The 15,558-nt window shown below is 32.9% G+C and overlaps 1 protein-coding gene across 2 annotated transcripts; it reads right to left on the bottom strand.

The window, feature by feature from the left end:
- Window positions 1–330: 330 nt before the first annotated feature.
- LOC139488241 (uncharacterized) lies at window positions 331–9,016 on the bottom strand. 2 transcript variants are annotated; one of them, XM_071273723.1, is made up of 3 exons: window positions 8,894–9,016; window positions 8,091–8,205; window positions 331–570 (listed from the first exon to the last, which is right to left on the bottom strand). In XM_071273723.1, the coding sequence occupies exons 1-3, from the start codon at window positions 8,951–8,953 to the stop codon at window positions 398–400; spliced, it is 348 nt and encodes a 115-aa protein (XP_071129824.1). In that variant the 5' UTR covers window positions 8,954–9,016; the 3' UTR covers window positions 331–397. The 2 variants fall into 2 exon arrangements, with proteins under 2 accessions (XP_071129824.1, XP_071129825.1); XM_071273724.1 differs by lacking the exons at window positions 8,091–8,205; window positions 8,894–9,016 and adding exons at window positions 1,950–2,064; window positions 3,391–3,519.
- Between the last annotated feature and the right edge of the window lie 6,542 nt (window positions 9,017–15,558).

Here is a 15,558-nt window from a genome sequence, read left to right as displayed (position 1 = left end):
GCAACTGTAATCAATCAGTAAAACAATTGCATTATGTCAACATATATTTGTAAAGTAACAAAAGTTCATGCATATATTGTGCAAACAGATTTGCTACGACGACAATGACGTACTAGTTGAAATCAGGTTGAGGGAAGGAATTACTGACGCAATGGAACAAACACATTTATATGACCTGCCAGTGTTAAATATTTAAAAAAAAAAGTAAGTAGTATTGTCACTAGGGAAACATAGTACTAAATGGTATGTACTGATAGTATGAACACAATTTGTTAGTGTACTTTCACCTATTTATAGTAGCTTAGCTATGAAATAATATTTAACTCTGAACAAGGCATATGACATTTTATTTTATAGGATTGCCCTGACAATGTATAGCTATATCTAGGTTTTAATCTTATGTTTGACTTCGAAGGCACGTAGCAGGCAATTCCCTTCGTTTTTGAATTTTTGAATGTGTGCTGACAGTAACAGTACAAGTCAGGCCAGGTCCACACTCACAATGACCATTCATCTTAGCAATACCACTGCAAGATTGACCTTCAGTTTTGTACTTTTCACACCATCCACCTTAAAATACATAAAAAATACAATACACATTATGATTAATCTTCTTTTATCAAATGAAACTTTGATTGACCTTCAGTATTGTACTTTTCACTACACCCACCTAAAATACATTAAAAAGTACAATACATCATAATCAACCATATTTTATCAAAGGAAATTTTGTATTCAGTAGTTTGTTTCTTCTGTCTTATGTTAGTGCATTTCTTTTGACAGATTGTTCTATTATTCGAATGTTGTACTATGAAGCCAAAATCATATGTTAAAGATTATCAAGCACTTACACACATGTTCAATCCCCCTACGTTCTTTGTGTATCTGTCCCAAGTCAAAAGCCTGTAAGTAGGGAATCGTCATTAGTTGCTATCTTCCAATGTTTTTGTTAATTGTTTTGTTAAAAAACAAGTCATTAGTTTTTCATTTGAATTAATTGATATTGTGTCATGACTGGGACTATTTTATTGCCCATCCTATTATGTGTTTGTCTTATCGTTGAAGGCCGTACAGTGACCCGAAGTTGTTTACATTGGTTTCTTATCTTTAGTTGTCTCAATGGCAATTATTTTACATCTCCTTATTTATATATTGAACTCAATACAAATCATTCACATGTTTACGTTTAAGAGCACACTCGTGGATACTGTAAACAGATACTTTAGGAGAAGGATTTTAGGCATACATTGGCACAGAAATTGGATATAAGATACAGAAAATGTGCGTTTGAATGTAAATAGGCTATTTTAACAGAATTATGCTTCTATGTAAATATCTATTTGGTGAAAATAGATAGTAGTTGTCAGCTTGTCTTAAACATATAAGTTTGAATTTCCATTTGATATTATCCGGCTCTATGTTAGTTATCTTTTGAATTTAATTTATTTTTGATATATGCATCTTTGGTTATTTAAGTCAAGAAAACAGTGTGTTCTTCGAAATTAGACAAGCTTCTGAAAACACTAAATTAGAAAAAAGATACATCGGTTTGCATACTAAAAGAAGTTACTGAAACCGTTGTGTATTAATTTTTGTTATTGGCAGATACAGTTAGTCCGTTTTAACCTCTCATTTCATAGCTGCGAGAATAAATTTTCACCAAAATCCTGGAAAAGGCACGAACAAACCAGCTGTAGAAACGAAATTTATCAAGGAACCATGCCATATCCGTTTGGAAATATATATATACTATATCCTTATCATAATTTTAAGGTCATCATATGGGAAAACCAAACAACTGTTATTGATAATCAAACTCTTCTTAAAAAACACACAAGGGGCGAGTAGGGACTTACATTTGTTTTCTACATACACTCAGGCTGCAGTCGAAATATTAGACATCTAGTGTGGTTTTTTTAAATATTATTTTTTTATAAAGGCGTACTGACCTTGAATCATACCAGAGACAGGTAAAATAGATCGTTTCTTGCTAACAAGCATTGGGCCTTCATGATAATAGCAACACTCGTCTGAACCACATTCCGTATCTTGTCTACATTGAACCTGAAACATTAAACGGTTGAGCCTTTTCCTAAATATTATCTTATAAGCTTAAAACTTTGGCAAATGGTATACACTTCGGCAAATATTCGACAATTTCGTTTTTGATTCATCCTTTCGAATGTTTGAATTTGAAATCCACAGATGAATCGTATGTAGTCAAATCCCACGTCTGATGTACAACAGGCTAAGATTTAAACAAAAAAAACCCCAAAAAACAACTGGATTTTGTGTTTCGAGAACACATTTTGTAACCCATAAACTGATTTACTAGCTGTCAACATAGATGTGCTAACTAATTGGCTGGTGATTCTATAACTGATTATGTTCATTTTCTGTAAATTTGCAGTATAGAAATTATTGTTTTAATCGAAACACTAAAGTGTTTCTGCCCCCATGTATTAGTTGCAATACCGTATTGAGTACAATTTCAGAATATTCTGTTTTGCATTTTTATTGTGCCACATTTGTTTTTATAATTTAAGCGCCACTGCGAGTCTTATGTGAAAGAACGCGAGTATGGCGTTCAAAATTAAAAGCCGGTTATCTTTCATCAGTTTGTTTTATGCCAAAGTGAGTTTTAGAATATAACACCACCCGTCTCGTCCTGCTAATTGCCTAGCATAGGTTTTCTATTTAACACTTATACTGAACGACAGCTTGTAAATGTCTATAATAGATCACAAGCTCGGAAGCTGGAACCGAGATAACTATAAAGATGCGAATATTCAGGAAACATCCAAAACTTGACTGTATCTCTCGTGGGATTTTGTCTATGTGTGTTACATTTAAGTGTTATGTCGTTGTTCTCCTCTTATATTTAAATAATGCGTTTCCCTCGGTTTTAGTTTGTTACCCCGATTTTGTTTTTTGTCCATGGATTTATGAGTTTTGAACAGCGGTATACTACTGTTGCCTTTATTTATATACAGCTGTTCCTAGCAAAGAATTGCTCAACTATTCGTTAACAACAGCATTGCCAAAGCGAATTTTTTTTTTTATAAAGAATATGAATTTACTGCACTTAACAAATACTTGTTTAAGGATATTATAACTGGTTTGTCAGCCATAATTCCATGGAGAACTGACAAACATTTATTACCCACGAATTAAATTTTTCACTGTTAAGTTAATACCGCCTAATAAAAAGGAAAACAAATATACTGAACTTCAAAATTATTCAAAAATAATAAATCTTCGTATATATACCTGTATGTTTACGGAAAAATATTTGGTAAACGACTTGCATTTGAATCATCGAAGCTAACAATTTTTGTAATTCTTGTTTAAAATGAACTCCAATATTTTTGAAGTTAATATTATCTATACCTTTAGTGAAGAAGCGATTGAAACAGAAACAACTAATACCACACATATTTCTTTCCACATGGTAATTTGATCAGTGTTAGAACTGACGATAGAATATTACTGTGCCACAATTACGAAATGACTATCTCTCTTATGAGATTAAAGATAAGATATACTGCTGTGTACATTATGACGGATTCGAATATTTAAGATTTCGATAAAAGAGGGGCGAGAGATACCAGATGGACAGCCAAAGTAATAGATCGAAAATAAACATACAACGACATGGTTAACAAAAAAAACCCCAAAACATACCGACAAAAAATAGTACACACCACACAACATAAAAAACTAAAGACTAGGCAACACGAACCCCACCAAAAGCTAAGGATGATCTCAGGTGCTCAAGTAGGGTTAGGAGATTCTGCTCCACATCTGGCATCCGTCGTGTTGCTTATGTTATTCCAAACCCGGTAAATAGTCTAATTCGGTAGGTCACATTCGTGAAGGGAAAGGGATTGTTTTTACGACATAATGTAGATATCATCTGTGAAACGGTTATTCCATAACGGTCAACCAACCAACGGCGTCCGTAAAATTCATGAAGGGATGATTTCAATTTCACAATTTGGAACTCTTGGTTTAATAACTTCCCTGTGAGCAGCAAACCTCTATCAAGGAAATCATGATAGGAAATACAAGCCCGAGAATATCGTATCAATAAGGGTATATATACTCCGATAAGTGACTAGTATGTTGTCATTCACAAGTATATTTCCCCCTTCATTTTAACAAAAAGATTACCAACATGAACAACAGCAATAGTCATCAGCAATCAATATAGAATTAATAGTTTTGACTAAAAGAAGAAAAAACCAAATGGACTTTAGAATGTAAAACATAAATTTAGTAAGGAACATTTCTGTAGTACAAATCATAGCGCTAATATATTTCGAGAAGATTGTTACATTCTCAGGTTGAATATAAGGTGCAAAACAAAAAACAACAGTAGTATACCGCTGTTCAGTTGTCATAAATCGATTAAGCGAAGACAAGTCCAGGTCACACACCATAACTGAAGAAAAATAAACTATAAAAGGAAAACAACAGAACAACAGAAACACTGAACTGCAACAGAAACAAACGCTAACATACATGGAAACGGACTATATGATAACAACTGACAAGTAGTAAAACAAATGCATTATTTTAATACATACACATTTGTAAAGTAACAACGGTTCTTGCACACATCTTTTTACCCCAATCTACATAGTTGTTGAATCAAACATATTATAAGTTATTGCTCATTATGGACTATTCAGCGCAGTTTTAGACAAAACTGTATTTTTTTTTGGCAAGTTGTTTTGGGTTCGACAAAGGGCATGCAAATGCTACGAGGGCAAATATGTATTGGCTGAATTCCGGTTCAGGAAAAGTCAACAGCAACTTTATGCCATGCCAGTATCAAATATGTAGTACTTAAGATCTAGACATATTTCATTGAGCCGTATCTCATCTGAAACCATGTCGGAAATATTTGTAATATGACGTTTAAATGTGGCGTTTGTACTTCCTAAATTTGTCTTTTAAACAATCTTTTTTTCCCACATAAAACGCCACATTTGGAGAAAATATCCATATTCAGAGACCGTTATCGATCCGTGTCTTATACACATTCGAGTTTCATAGGCGGATCCAGGGGGGGGGGGGCCTGGGTGGCCCGGGCCCCCCTTTCGTGGGAAAAATTTGGTTGATTATATAGGGAATCATTGAATCATGACTGGAGCGGCCCCCCCTTTAGGTCAGCCAACGGCCCCCCCCCTTAGGAAAAGTTCTGGATCCGCCACTGAGTATGCTCAGTCGACGTACTGCACACGAAATTTAGATTTTTTTGTTCGACAATTGTACAACGATTTTGCAGGCATCTTCTAGTATTTCTAAAATCAAAGTATAAAATATCATCTGCAGGAAATTATGCCATTAGAATTGATTTATTTTATTATATGGACAGTTTTGGTGACTTTCTTGTACTTATGATAGCTTAACCATAAAATAATTTTTAACTCTGAATAAGGAATATTTCTATTTATTTTGTTATTATGTATAGGAAGAATTTACTAATCTATAGCTATAGCTGCTTTTATCTTATGTTTGACTTCGCAAGCATGTTGCAGGCAATTCGTCTCGTTTTTGAAATTTTGTATGTGTGCTGACAACAGTACAAGTCAGGCCAGGTCCACACTCACAATGACCATTCGTCTTAGCAATTCCACTGCAAGATTGACCTTCACTTTTGTACTTTTCACACCATCCACCTAAATACATAAAAAAGTACAATAAATAAACAATAACAGTAACCGTGTTTTATCAAAAGAAACTCTGTATCTAGTAGATTGTGTCTTCTGTCTTTATGTTAGTCAGTTTTTGTGTTGCGTTCCAATTCGATGAGTCAAACTATTTCTAATGTTGTTTTTTTCTCTTTTTTTCTTGTGTTCGTATGTTGTAGTTAGACCATATTCTCATTTTTTAAAAAGGTATTTTAAGTGCTTACAATCATGTTTTTAACACCGCCACATTTTTATGTACCTGCTGGAAGTGAGGAACAGGTCAGTAGATGGTTGTCATTAGTTGCCATATATAATTTTTCCCGTAAATTGTTTGTCAAAAGTGAGTGCGTAAATTTCGTTTGAATTCTTTCATGTTTTTTTTTCATTACGGGACCTTTTATAGCCGACTTTCCATTATGTGTTGGCACATCGCTGAAGGCCGTATGTTTACTGAAAAATACTAATATCCACTCTATTGGTTTCGTGTCAAAACATTTTCATAGGCAATCATACAACATTTGCCATTTTTGTTTTTATAAATCATAACAAGTAGGTCATTTTATGTTTACGTTTAAAAATCTTTTTTTTGTGCATACTACAGGGATGGGATAATGTAAAAAATATGTACTTTTGAAAGGAAGTCGATACTTTTAGTGGAATCATAAAACTTCTATTAGTGTGATAAAGGTAATGGTTGTCATTTTGTCTTCGACTAGCGAATTTGAATATTCCTTGCTGTCTCTTTTAGTCATCTTTTTAATCTATTTGTGTCTCTTTGTTTTGTTTTAATGAACAAAATACTGTTATCCTTTAAAATCTGACAAGCTCCTGCAAACTCGCAATAGGGAAAAAAAAGTACAAGAAATTCCTAAAACAAGGATAAGGGTAAACTAGATCAGAGCAATAACCAATAACCGACTGAACAAAAAAGAAGAAAAAGAAAAAGGAAGAAGAATATTTTGATCTACAAGTCATATTAAATAAAAAAAAAAAAGATTTTTTTTGCTAAAGCTTACATTGCATTTTAACATATCAAATTGAGCAAATTGTTCATTTTCACTACAAGTTTTAGTTATGACTTATACTGTCAATCTTCAAAATAAAATAAAGGCAAACGATAAGTTTTTTTCGACTTTGAAAATATACCTATCCATCAGTTTCAGTTTTAAATGTAATTGTATCGATAACAGTACAAGTTTTTATTAAAGGTTTAGTCTTATTTACAATTATATAATTTTCTTGTGTAACAATAGCATTTTATGTAAATAAAAACTCTGTATATGTTCTCCTAGCACATACCCCAAATTAACCCACTGCGGTTTGTGTACAAATAGAAGTTACAAAAACCATTATAAACCAGGTTCAACCCACCATTTGTTCTAAAAAAATGTTCTGTACCAAGTCAGGAAGTTGCAATTGTTATCGTATAGTTTGTTTCTGTGTGTGTTCATGGTGGGTCATTGTCGTTTTTTTTGTTCACTTCAGTGTTTCTGTTGTTTCGTTGTCGAAATGTACTACATTATATTGTTAATTTGCGTAGTTTTCTGTCCTGAATGTTCTTGCATTTATTTGAAGTGTATTCCTGTCATGTAATGGTGTCATCTCAGTGTTATGTTTAACATTGCTATAAAAGCGCAAGGTTTGGCTAGCCACAAAACCAGGTTCAACCCACCATTTGTTTCTTAAAATATCTCCTGTACCAAGTCAGGAAAATGGCCATTTTTATTTCATAGTTCGTGTCTGTGTGTGTTACATTTAGTGTTGTGTTTCTGTTGTGTCGTAGTTGTCCTCTATATATATTTGATGTGTTTCCTTCAGTTTTAGTTTGCAACCCGGATTTGGTTTTTTTCTCGGTCGATTTATGAATTTCGAACAGTGATATACAACTGTTGCCTTTATATATATATTTTCTTATTAGCATAAACAGTTACTCTGTTATTATCCCTCATTTTATAGCTACGTGACTACATTTATTTTCAAATATACTGGAAAGGCATGATAGTAGTTATGATTGAACAATCGAGCTGTAAATATGAAATTTACCAAGGAACCATGCCATATCTGTTTGTAATATAGATAAACTATAAAGAATATCTATCATGTTTTAAGTCATCAGATAGGAAAAACAAAATTAACAATCAAACTATTCAACAAAAATCACATAAGTGTCGAACATAGACTTAAACAAATTCCACATAGATATAAGAAGATGTGGTATGAGTGCCAATGAGACAACTCTCCATCCAAATAACAATTTATAATGTAAAACCAAAATTACTAGTGTAAAACTAAAATCAATAGTGTAATACACTGTCAACTGATCAAGCAATCACAATATAAGGTAGCTAGTGTGATTTTTGAAATAATATCTTATGATAAACGAGTACTGACCTTGAATCATACCAGAGACAGGTAAAATAGATCGTCTCTTGCTTACAATCATTGGACCTTCATGATAATAGCAACACTCGTCTGAACCACATTCCGTATCATGTCTACATTGAACCTGAATTATAAAACCACTTCCCATATACTATCTTATAAGCTCTAAAATTTGGCAATTGTATACACTTCGGGAAATATTGTTCTATTTGTACATGTTGTAAATATTCGAAAGTTGTCATTTCGACTGTTTTAATTTAAAGCCACTGAGAGGTCTCATGTAGTCAAAACGGTCGTCTGACGTACAACAGACTAAAATTTTTAATCAATAAAAAATGCGGGAATTGGTGTTTCGAGAACAAATTTTGTACCCCTTTCAAGGAGTTAGTGTCCAAACAGATGTGCTAACTACTTTGCTGATGATACCGTTACTGCATGTACTGACTATGTTTATTTTCTGTAAATTTACAGTATAAATATTATTAAATCAATCGAATCACTTAACTTTTTCTACCTCCAGGTAAAAAAATGCTAATTTACTTCACCAAACATATACCTGTTGAAGGATATTATAACTGTTGGATCAACCATAGTTCCATGGAAAACAGACACACGTATATTAACCATGAATAACCCATATTCTCTGTTAAGATAATCAAAACTACTAAAAATCAAAAAAATCCGTATATACCTCCATGTTACGGAAACATATTTGTTTATTGACTTTCATTGGAATCATCGAAAGTAGTATATTTTTGTAATTCTTGTTAAAAAATAAACTCCAAAATTTCTTAAGTAAATATTATCTCTACCTTTAGTGAAGAAACGATTGAAACAGAAATAACTAATACCACACATAGTTCCTTCCACATGGTAATTTGCCTAGTGTTAAAACTGACGATAGATATTACTGTGTCACAATAATGAAGTGACAATCTCTCTTTTAAAGATAAGATATAATGCACAACACATAATCATGGATTCGAATATTTATGACGTTATTTACGAAGTTGAGTTAAAGGTTGTTTAATTAGTTAGGCATATTTAATTTGGAATTCCGATGAATTTTGAATGCGAAGTTACTAAGTACATTCCACCTTATCTGAACAACAACATTACAAACACTCACAAAACAATAACCATCACTAATCAATATAGAATTATTAGTTTTGATTAAAAGAAGAAACGACCAAATGAACTTTAGAATCTAACTTTAACCCCGATATATTCAGTGACACAATCATCGAGTATAAGTCATATCAGCAATATATTTAGAAGATTCTTACAATCTCAGATTGAATAAAAGGTACAAAATAAAACCAAAAGTAGTATGCCGCTGTTCAATTGTCATGAATCAATTAAACGCAGACAAATCCAGTTAACAAACCATAACTGAAGAAAACAAATCGACTACTAATATGAGAGGGAAAGAACGGAACAACAGAAACACTAAACTACAACAGAAACAAACGTTATCATACATATAAACTGATCATTTGATAATAACTGTTTTATATTCCTGACTTGGTACAAGAAAAAATGGTTTAAACCTGGTTTAAAAAAGACCAAAATGACACAGACATTAACAACTATAGGTCACCGTACAGCCTTCAACAATGAGCAAATCCCATACCGCATAGTCAGCTATAAATGGCTCCGATAAGACAATGTAAAACAATTCAAACGAGAAAACTGACGGCCTTATTTATGTAAAAAAATAAATAATTATGTTTGTATTTATGTTATTATTTATATTTTCTTACCATGTCGGGTTTTCTTCTAAGTCAAAACTGTGTTAAAACAAAAATAGCGTGTGCAAATAGTTGTTTATAACTAAAAATCATGTCATTCACAGCTGATTAATTAAATGAACTTTACAAACATGTAGAAAATAAAAATGAAATAACTGTAATATAAATCAAATAGTACAAACACTTGAAAAAAAACCCAACATAAAACAAAAACACTGTAGGCGACCTACGAGTTATTTGACGATATTGACATATAAAACATGTGTGAAATGCACCGAAAAAACCCAGAGTTCAAACCACAGACGATAAGACATAACACAATATTCAATCAGACTTACAAAAAAAAAAAGGAGTAAAATCACAAAAAAAATGAATTCAGAGGAAAATCAAATCGGAAAGCCCCTAATCACTTTACATACAAGATACTAGTACATTATAACCAGAATCAATGTACATACATGTCGGATGTAAGAATCTCTCTAATAGACATTTGCGGAAACTAGGTCTATACCTAGGATTACACTTTAGACTTAAGATTGCAGGTGACAACAACAAAGGGTTATCTCAAAATACAAACTTTGTGTTGAAATGAACAGCGTCGCAGTGAGAGATCACTTGATGTTCCGGGGGTTGGAACACCTCTTTTCTTGCTGGTCAATGCTTTTGAAAAGGGACATATGGTCGGACCCCCTTTTTATCGTGGATTGGAATCCACTTTTAAATAGATAGATCGACCCCTGCGTCGTCAGTGCACTCTATATTACAATACCATTAAAATAGTACCAGTCTCGGAACAGGGGTTAAAATAAGCTCATGTTTTGAGTATACCAGTCCCATCCTTGTTCATATGGGGGATAATTATATAAATATTATTGCTGCAAATATATTAGAAAAAAATCGTTGTTCAACTACAGAAAAACATCCCTATAGTTACATTGTTTTGGATCAACGGTTTATTTTTACACTTTGAGAAAAGATTTAAATGTTACCTATAAGTGTAATTGTAATCCTAATCGTAGGTGTATGACAGTTTCTGCAAATGTCTAATACCACTTAACTATTTATTACATTTTTTTAAAAGCATGAGATATGAAAAACATTGGTGGCAGGTTCCAATAGGACGCTAAAATTTCATAAATCGAAGAGACATTGCCAACGCCTTGGCAACAACGAAAAACGGTAAAAAAACTAAATGACAAAATTCCTCTTTCTTAGAAATATTGGACAGCTGAAGGTAGCATAACTGGTTCTTACAAATAATTTTCCAATCACTGGAACAAATAACATTTACAAAAAACATTTTATCAAAGTCACCTTTCAATACAATAATTTTGTCACTCACCAAAACGGTTTTTTGAGGAAAAAAGCACTTTCAAATTGATTTTAACACTATCAATACTAATATTTCAGCCATTTTTTCATGTTTGGGGTTGTCTCATTTAGCACTAGTTCAATTGGTTGATAATGCTCTTTGTAAGTCTTGTGGTTATTGCTTTTAGGTATTTTTTGCTTTTAACTTCGTCCGTCTTTAGTTATCAAAATTGACCTCTGGTGATCTCTTTTTCTACTAAAATCATTTTCAGCTACAATGTAAATGAAAAAAAATAATTCAGTTATGCTTCTAACATGTGATAGATCACGCCGCAATACAATGACCATAAACAACCTTAACCTCATTCTGTATACAAAGTGCAAATCTAGAGCTTGCTTCATGAACTAGGGGACTACAATAATATTTATAATTTTCAGGTTTCGGCGGGGATTTACAACATGTTGTTTTCTAAGTCTGATATTATAGCTTAGATATGAATATAATCTTTATTTAACACTTCGCTCATGAACACCATTCACTATGGGAAGTAAAATAAAGGAAGACGTTACTGCGTGTTATCTGTTAAACAAATCAATTGTGTGTTCGATTTGCACTTTGTTGTTTATGCTATAAAAAAATATATGAAAAAAGTTGAAAACAACACGTTTTATAATTTTATGCGTCCGAAGCGTTTTGGTGAAAGAGATTTTTTTTGCAGAAAGAAACCGAGAGACAAAATTATTATGGGTGCAATCAACAGTTTTTTTCTATGACGTCACATTTTGAGGGACCATGCATAGTAACCCTTAGAGGTGGACTGATTAATAAAGATACTTGTATAAAACTAGATATCACTGGAATCAGAATGTTCTCTAGTTTATAATGAAATAAAAATAATGTGTACTTTTAATATATTAAAAATATTCCATCCAATGAACATAGGATTTATTTGAACATAAAAAACTTGAAACCAGGTCATGTGCACACCCATGAAGACATGATCAATGCACATTTTACATAATCAAAACTGTATGAAATTTGTAGGTTTTTACCTGGCCTTTCAAAAACATCTTGTTTCAGGGTACGGTTTCCTGCTCCGAAAAGAGCTACAGTGGCTGCAAATAAGTTTTCAATTTTAACTGCCAAAAAAACAGGATGTTTACAGTGTTGTCTCCCCTCAAAACATGTAAAGTTAATATAATTTTTAAAATTATTTCAATCATTCAACCTGTTTTAATTGAAAGCTAATTAACTGATTTTTACAAGCAAATACAAAAAACATGATACTTTTTCACAAATTGAGTAAATAAACAGGGGTTTCCCTCCATGGTTATTTTTAGTCGGGGAATAACTCCTAGTTTTTTTTATACGAAGCTGTTTATAGCACCCTATGTTTCAGTAGCATTAAGAAAACCACACCGGACATCAATACACGAATAAACGAAACAAGTGCGACACCACTTTCCTGAAGAAAAAAACGGGTAAAAAAGGGGGGATATTCCGGTGGTACCGTTTTGTAAAACAATAAAAGTGTCTCGATATGGTTAAACATGAACTTGTTTTCTTATATTTTTTTCTCTCTCATTAACTAAGTAAGAAATAAAACGAGAAGAAACAAGAAACTGATAGGAGAGGACTACCTTTTTAAAACTTGCCATTATTAGCTCCTACAACAATATCCTCTTTGTAATCTACACCGAAATCGAATATAACTGAATACACATTATTATGGTTATGCTAACAAGCAATTTACGGAACGAAGAGTTTGTTCATGATAAAGTTAAAGTTAACAGTATCTCTTTTAAGTATCTTGTCTTTGAGGAAGGGGGGGGGGGGGGATAAATCCTACTTTGTAAATAATCACTCTGATTCATACAAAAAACTTACATTATCAAGATGCTTGATTTCTTGATTGACAACATATTTGTTACGTGTTGAGGACGTGTTTTTCAAAAGACTGTCGGAATTCCAATGGGAACCAATTGTGCCCCTCTTCTTGTCGACTTGTTTCTTTTTTATTATGAGGCTGACTTTATACCGGAACTTCTTAAGAAGAAAGGTAAGAAGTTAGCAATATCCTTTAACTTTACGTTCCGCTATATAGATGAAATTCTCTTACTAAATAATTCAAAATTTGGTGACTATATTGAACGAATCTATCCCATCGAACTAGAGATAAGGGATACTAAAGATACAGTTCAATCTGCCTCATATCTTGACTTACATCATAAAATTGACAATGAGGGTCGGTTGAAAACAAAACTTCACGACAAAAGAGATGATTTCAGCTTCCCAATAGTGAACTTTCCTTTTCTATGTAGTAACATTCCAGCAGCGCCTGCATATGGAGTATATATCTCCCAATTAGTACGATATTCCCGGGCTTGTATTTCCTATGATGATTTCCTTGATAGAGGGTTGTTGCTCACACGGAAGCTATTCAACCCAGAGTTCGAAATGGCGAAATTGAAATCACCCCTTCGTAAATTTTACGGACGCCACCACGAGTTGGTCGACCGTAAAGGAATAACTGTTTAACAAATGATATCGGATATGTTCTTTACGTCATAACTACAATACCCCTCCCTTTCACGAATTTGACCTATCGAATGACAATATTTACCGGATTTGTAATAACACAAGCAACACGACGGGTACCACATGTGGAGACGGATCTAATTACCCTTCCGCAGCACATGAGATCTACCCCAGTTTTTGGTGGGGTTCGTGTTATTTAGTCTTTAATTTTCTATGTTGTGTCTCTTGTACTATTATTTGTCTGTTTGTCTGTTTGTTTTTTTATTTTTTAGTCATGTCGTTGTCAGTTTATTTTCAATCTATGAGTTTGACTGTCCCTCTGGTATCTTTCGTCCCTCTTTTTTAACCTTAAGATTGCAAATAAGTGGATATGTTTTATCAATGTTATCAATAAAATTGAGAATGGAAATGGGGAATGTGTCAATGAGACAACAACCCGACCAAATAAAAAACAACAGCAGAGAGTCACCAACAGGTCTTCAATGTAGCGAGAAATTCCCGCACCCGGAGGCGTCCTTCAGCTGGCCCCTGAACAAATATATACTAGTCCAGTGATAATGAACGCCATACTAATTTCAAAATGAATTGTTACAAGATTGAAACAACATGTTTTACATGTAGAGCAGCAACTACCAAATTTTTAAGATTACTTGATATCTATAGCTTTACATGTATCTCAATTCTTGATTGTCGTGTGCTGATTTGTCGTCTTTTATTTGTCTGTTCCTATGTTTTGTTTTGGCTATAGTGTTGTGCTCGTTTCTTCGATTTAATGGCAACTCATTGCCCTTGAAAGAATCATATCCCGCGTTTATTATCCAAAGGGAATTTTTGAAAACTATTCGTTATTGATATACAAATGCATACGATTTAGATAAAAAATCACCAAGGATACAAGATGAAAAAAAAAATCAAGCACCAAATTACTGAATGAAACATCACTGACATATTTAGAAAAGAGTGTTAAACAAATTGCTAAGTTATGTCGCTTCTTTTTCAATAAGCTATATCATGTCTGTAATCTAGAATAACATACACGCTAATCAAAACAGTTATAAGGCTAATTAACTACAAAGTTCAAGAGCAATTTTAAAAACGTAAGATAAAAACATATAAGATTTATTTCAGTAAATAAACTGGTAAGGGGAGGTTAGGGGATGGTAGGGACCCCGCTAACATGTTTAACACCACCTCATTCTCTTTGAAGGTGCCTGTCCCAGGTCAGAAGCCTGTAATTCAGTGGTTGTCGTTTGTTTATGTGTTACTTATTTGTTTTTCGTTCATTTTTTGTACATAAATTAGGTCGTTAGTTTTCTCGTTGGAATTGTTTTACATTGTCATTTCTGGGCCTTTTTAAGCTGACTATGTGGTATTGGCTTTGCTCATAGTTCAAGGCCGTACGGTCACCTAAAGTTGTTAATTTCTGTGTCATTTTGGTCTCTTGTGGAGAGCTGTCTTTTGAGCAATCTTACCACATCTTAAAACTTACCAGATTGGCAGCATGGTAAATTTCAAATAAAAAAAGCAGTAAAATGTTAGGAAACTTTCTAACATTAACACATACCTATAGTTTTTTTTTAAGTTAAATTCATTCAGGTTGCCTATTCATTTTGTTTTGAAAGTATGACAAGAATTTCAATTGCGAAACAGTGATTTTTGTTCATGAAAATAGCTAAAAAATGGTTAAAAATTGATGACAAATTGGAAAATCATCAGAGTTGTTAACCTTTAAATGGCCGTAGCCAAAAAAAGACGTGCACCGCCAATATATTTTATAGTCATGTAAACCCCAAAATCAGGATAAGAAAAAAGTTAAATTTGCCTCCTAAAAGGTGAACTTCCTTAAACACTTTTTGATAATTATCTGTAACACAAA

The sequence above is a fragment of the Mytilus edulis genome, chromosome 9, assembly GCF_963676685.1.
Source record: "Mytilus edulis chromosome 9, xbMytEdul2.2, whole genome shotgun sequence".
Taxonomy (NCBI): Eukaryota; Metazoa; Mollusca; class Bivalvia; order Mytilida; family Mytilidae; genus Mytilus; species Mytilus edulis.
This window is presented reverse-complemented; position numbering and strand designations above follow the sequence as displayed.

What these genes read in the sequence shown, in the direction of transcription:
- LOC139488241 (XM_071273723.1), bottom strand. Translation starts at nt 8,953, where the DNA reads ATGTGGAAGGAACTATGTGTGGTATTAGTTATTTCTGTTTCAATCGTT. An exon ending in CAATCGTTTCTTCACTAAAG is followed by an intron (nt 8,206 to 8,893) that starts GTAGAGATAATA and finishes TTTATAATTCAG; the next exon opens with GTTCAATGTAGACATGATAC. An exon ending in TGTCTCTGGTATGATTCAAG is followed by an intron (nt 571 to 8,090) that starts GTCAGTACTCGT and finishes ATGTATTTTAAG; the next exon opens with GTGGATGGTGTGAAAAGTAC.